At 35.2% G+C, this 6,000-nt stretch overlaps 1 protein-coding gene across 3 annotated transcripts in view; it reads right to left on the bottom strand.

The window, feature by feature from the left end:
- The window catches only part of SGCZ (sarcoglycan zeta), a 407,822-nt gene extending 402,187 nt beyond the window's left edge, over positions 1-5,635 (bottom strand). For all 3 annotated transcript variants that reach the window (XM_088832535.1, XM_088832536.1, XM_055416515.1), the window contains exon 1: positions 5,441-5,635. In XM_088832535.1, coding sequence (XP_088688661.1) covers positions 5,441-5,635 — 195 coding nt within the window. The remainder of the gene's footprint in view (positions 1-5,440) is intronic.
- Positions 5,636-6,000: the final 365 nt, after the last annotated feature.

Raw genomic sequence — 6,000 nt, forward strand, 5'->3', positions numbered from 1 at the left:
CTTCTCTTGTGTTGTTGGAAGAGGGTGCTTGCTATGACCAGTGCATTCTCTTGACAAAGCTCTATTAGCCTTTGCCCTGCTTCATTCCGTGCTCCAAGGCCAAATTTGCCTGTTACTCCAGGTGTTTCTTGACTTCCTACTTTTGCATTCCAGTCCCCTATAATGAAAAGGACATCTTTTTTGGGTGTTAGTTCTAAAAGGTCTTGTAGGTCTTCATAGAACCGTTCAACTTTGGCTTCTTCAGCGTTACTGGTTGGTGCAAAGGCCTGGATTACTGTAATATTGAATGGTTTGCCTTGGAAAGCAACAGAAATCATTGTGTCGTTTTTAAGATTGCATCCAAGTACTGCATTTCAGACTCTTTGTTGATCATGATGGCTACTCCATTTCTTCTAAGGGATTCCTGCCCACAGTAGTAGATATAATGATCATCTGAGTTAAATTCACCCATTCCAGTCCATTTTAATTCACTGATTCCTAGAATGTCTATGTTCACTCTTGCCATCTCCTGTTTGACCACTTCCAATTTGCCTTGATTCATGGACCTAACATTCCAGGTTCTTATGCAATATTGCTCTTTACAGCATCAGACATTGAAGATTAAGTGTGACTAAATAGTCACAAGGGTGAGATGGCGTTATGTGCTGTGTCATTTACTAAAGTATTAGAAGGAGCACAGGATTTAAGATTCAGAAAAAATACAGTATTTCATATTTCCCCAAAATTGACATTAAAGAAATTTAGCTTTAAAAAAGTCAGTAAGTGGAAATTTAAATATAGCATTGTATACAATATCAACTATAGAATGGTACACTAAAAGAAAAGAAAAAAAAGTATGATAAAAAGTAGTGACTCCACAGCCAATAGCCATAAACAGAAAGATATAAAAAGGTTGATCATCTTCTAAATATATACTTTAAAATAGATAATAAAGAAAATATTTGAAATGGAAAATGTATGTGGCAACTAAAGAAACCAAAGGGATTGCATAATAATGTCTCTCATGTATTTGTATTTTTAGAGATTAAAATACAATATGATAAAGAATCTATCTATCCTTGATGTTTATACGTGTATGTGACTACATGTTCAGTCATGTTTGACTCACTGCAACCCCATGGACTGTAGACATCAGGCTCCTCTGTCCATGGGATTTCCCAGGCAAGAATACTGGAGTGGACTGACATTTCCCTCTCTATGTGAATAAGTGTATATATGTGTAAGTGTGTATGTACACATGTATTCGTGTATATATATATGTGTGTGTGTCTATTTGGTTATTTATGTGTGTATGTGTGTGTGTGTGTGTGTACTAGAGCATACTGTGGTCTTGATAAATTAGTTGATAAATTAGTGTCAGATCCAAAGAAAGGAATTAGGATCCTGTGATTAGAGTTATACACAGGGAGATTGCAACAAGATATCAAGATATCAAATAACATCAAGATATCAAATAATAGCCCAGTCATTTACTGGGATGGTTTGCTTATCATCCAAAGGAGGTTTAAGCAGATACTGAGTGACAAAATGAAGGGAATGTTGTAGAAAGAACACTACAAACATATGGGTGGTTGAAGTAAAAATGTCCCAGGTCCTTTTCTGGGATTTTCTTTCATCCAACCTTCATCCCACTCATCATACAAGTCCTTAAGAATTTTTTCTAATTTATTCAGTTCACTGATTGTTTCAATTATTCTCCACATCTGGGTACCCTTGACTTTTCACTTACAACATTCATGACTTTCCTCTTCATCTTCACTCCATAAATGGCACTTAACGTTTCCATGCTTTCTTCTGCTGGTTAGTTAATGTGTCTAATCAAATTAAGTTGCAGTTGGATGCCACCAACTTTTACTCAGTACTCTCGTGTCTAAAGAGAATACTTCATTATTATATTCATTTTCAGTTTTCAAATATAGAGCTAATTTACTTACTGTGAACACTTGAACCAAGAAAAAAATATTGCCTGGGCAGAATGCCTAGTTTGATAGGTCTTTTGGATTAGTCCATTATATTGAATCACAAAGATAATAAAACAAACAACCAAACAGCAACAACAAAAGCATATAATTGGGCTATACTGATCTTGAGAGAATGATGTTTCAAAATCTCTCCCTTCAACTCATGCCTACACCGATCAACTCTCATAGCCAGGAAATTATTGTTTATATCTCTCCCAAGTTTTTCACCCTGTAGAATAAAGTCATTTCCTTTGTCTTGATTCGCTGCAGCTGAGTATCTCAATAGCAAAGTGATATTATTTTCCACAAAATGAGAAACAGAAAAATGTCATATCAACCATAGAGATCATGTGGAATACTGGCCATAATGATGGACTCCAAGATGCATCATAAAACAGGTTGGCAGCTACACTTACTGTGCTGAAAACACAATATTTTGATAGCGATAGCATGCCCAGTTTGCTCAAATAAAAGATGTTAACAGCCACATATTTTCATGTATTGGATGGCAACAGTTATAATGAAAGTGAAATACATTTTGTGCAGATCAATAACACTCCCCAAACAACTTACACACCATTTACTATTTCTTACTATAGTAAGGCAAGTGGTTTTCGGTATTCATGCCAGAAATAGATATAGTTCTAATGTACTAGTTAAAACATTAAATTGATTTTTTTTACTGCTCTAATGTAAGATGATTACAAATTATTTCACTATTCAAGTACATATAACTTAATCTAATGTATAGTATTCAAGACTGCTAAAATCTGCAATTACTTTAGTAATTTGGATTTTTTCTAAACCATTATGAGTCACTGCATGGACTCATAAAAATTGGACTCATTATAAATTTTATAATTTATAAAAATTATCTTGATACAATAATTACAACCTTATATTTCCATTTATTTCAGATATATATAAATAGCTTACATAGCTAAAGGAAGGATAGCTTTCTGTTTTGATTATAAAAAATAAAATGTGATTTAAGAAACAAGAAGAGAAAGATATGTCTAAAATAAAATAAAAGCCAAGACTCCTACAGAAATAAACTCCTTTTCATTATCCCAAGGAATATGTTGACATTTACATTTTGGCCAGCTGGGGTTCAAATTAAATAGCTCCATAGGTAACAGAGACAGCCTGTGTGGATCCTGAGGACAGAGATGACTGTTTCAATTATTTTCCTTGAATGGTTTACCAGCCTTGGCCTCAGCATGCGGCAAGGTATTGGCAGGCTGATGCATGAAGCCATGTAATTACTCATTTAAGTTTATTTCCTTAATTAATTTAAACATGCTTCAGAAATGCACATCTCAAAATTCCTGTAGCCTGGTCACTGCATAGAATCAAGACTTCCTAAGGTGAGAAAGTTGATCCTATTTTTCATGAAATTTCAAAAGATGTCTTTTAATGGAGAAAAAGAATGCTTAAAACTGTAAGACTTGGGGAAAATCCTACTCTTCCTCTATTTAAGAAAAAAAAAAAAGTTTTTTAAGAAAAATGATGTTGAAGAAGTTGCCAGCAGCAACTGGGAAGAGAGGGTGAGATGTATGGAAAGAGTAACACGGAAACTTACATTACCATATGCAAAATAGATAGCCAATGGGGAATTTGCTGTATGGCCCAGGAAACTCAAACAAGGGCTCTGTTTCAATCTAGAGGAGTGGGATTGGGCGGGAGATGGGAGGGAGTTTCAAAAGGGAGGAGATATATGTATACCTGTGGCTGATTCATGTTGAGGTTTGACAGAAAACAACAAAATTCTGTAAAGCAATCATCCTTCAATAAAAAAATAAACTAAAAAGAGAGAGAGAGAGCATAAAAAATCTGCAGGGGTGTATACATTGTCCCTACTGTGTGATATATGAATTGTAAATGAAGCCCAGACATGATTAAGTAAACATAGGAGACATGCTCAGAAGAACAAGACTACAGGGAGAGCTAGTGAGTGTCAAATACTCACAAGGTGTTCCCCCCCCTCCCCAAGGAGGGGGATGGATATGGGGATGAGTCAGCTCCAGAGGCAAAATAATGGCTCAAATGTGTTACCAGAGCCTCATAAAGCTGTCATTCTGCTAGCAGCCTCCAACTCCACTTCTAGCCACCCACAGGCTCACAGGCCTTGCTCAGCAACACTGAACTTGCATCCCTGTCTAGGAAGCAGTTATTTTCTCCAATCCTAAAACACACTGAATCCTGCCCATCTCTTTGTCTTTCATTTATTTTCTTGGAGGCACACCTTTCAAAATGTGCACTGTATTGGAAAAAATGGAAACCTTTGCTCAGCTCTTTTTTCTTCATGAGCATATGCTGTTTTATCATGATTTACACAGTTTTATTGTTTCCTCTTTGGACGCTTAGGCCACCTGCCCCCCAGGCTCCTACTGCACACAACCATAGTGCCCTACACTGTGGACAGATGCTGAACTCATTTTCTCTTTTGAGATTCTATTTCTAGTTAGAATTAGGTATTAGTGAAGTCAGAAAGAAACTACTCTTGCTAAATCAATACACAGCAGAGTTTTTTTTTTTTTTTTTAAGGCAGCACCACATAGGAAGATCAGTGAATTTAAATAGCCAGCTTTACATGCACCCCTGAGGATGCAGAGTTCTAAAGAATAATAGCAATTTGGTCAGCAAAGAAAGATACCTGCTTGGATGTGAAGATATCTGGAGTCTCTAAGCAAAGGCAGAATGGTTTAAAGGCAGAGTAGAGAAACTTGAGAATTTAGCCAGTAAACATGAAATGAGCTAAATCAGACTTTGTGGAAACAGCTAATTTTGTCTTATCTGTAGAACAGATAAGACATCCTCAGAGGTTTACTGTTCACAGTCAAGACTCAGGCAAAATTCATCTATGGATTATACAATGGTTTTGCTAATTATTAATTTTCATAAGATAGCAATTTAATTTCTAGTTTATCTTTTATTTACCATAAAAGATGGTATCTGATAAAATAAGATGCCATGCTCTCTGATAAGGTAAGATTCCCATCTGATGATAATTACAGACATTGTTCCATGCAGCCCAGGAAAATTCCAAGGTTTAGATTTGACCATGCAGTATATTATCTAAAAAGCAAATATAGAGTGGTATATAAAGTATTTCCACAGAACTTATGATTTACAATATTAGTTTTAATGTGAAATATTTTTTCTAAAAGCAGACTCATTTCTTAGATTCCCAGGTTTAGCAAGCAATACATGCTGATCAATTAAAAGTTTTCCAATGTCCTAATAAATCAATATACTATGCTGTCTCATGCTCTACACCCTCCATACTCAAATGGCAGGGAGTAATATATGTGAATTATAATTACATATTGAATGCAGTCATAAAATATCATATGACAGTCTTCAAAATTCCAAGACAAACTTGTAAAGATTAACATGAACAACTTTCAATTAAAAACCAATAAAGCTGTATCTTCCTTGAACCAAAGCAATAGTTATTAAATCATGGTGGTACTTACCACAGTGAAGTTCATCACTTTCAAAATCCAAATTGTCATGGCTAAGTTAACTATCATGGTAACCAACAGCAGAAGGACAAAGAAGTATAAGCACCTCTTTCGCCATCCATAAATTCCCACTGGGTAAAGTTGTGCGTTCTCAGCCCTTGGCAGGTTATTCTGTTGTGTTGCTAATATGTATTGTTCTCGTGTCATCTGAGAAAAAAAGAAAAAAAGCATTCAAAGATGAAGTCCATGACTTTTAATCAAAAGGCACAAGATATCTAAGAATAATGGGCAGCGGGTCCTCATTAAGATGAGTAATGAAAATTAATTAATTTAATTAACATTACAAGGTTGCAAATCCTTCAAATTCTTATCATCAGTTTTGATTTTTGGAGTTATTTAACTACCTGTTATATCATAAAATACAACATTCTAATATTTTTAACAATCTTAGATACTATATCTCTAAGAGACAGCATTTTCAGTGGGGTTTGCCCAATCTTAACACTAGCTTTTCTCTCAGGAGTCTGTGAAGATTCTCATCTCTACTTCCATTTGTCTAAAACCCAGCAACT

The sequence above is a fragment of the Moschus berezovskii genome, chromosome 26 (genome assembly GCF_049115385.1).
Source record: "Moschus berezovskii isolate FMDL1 chromosome 26, NW_MosBer_1.0, whole genome shotgun sequence".
In the NCBI taxonomy this organism is placed as follows: domain Eukaryota; kingdom Metazoa; phylum Chordata; class Mammalia; order Artiodactyla; family Moschidae; genus Moschus; species Moschus berezovskii.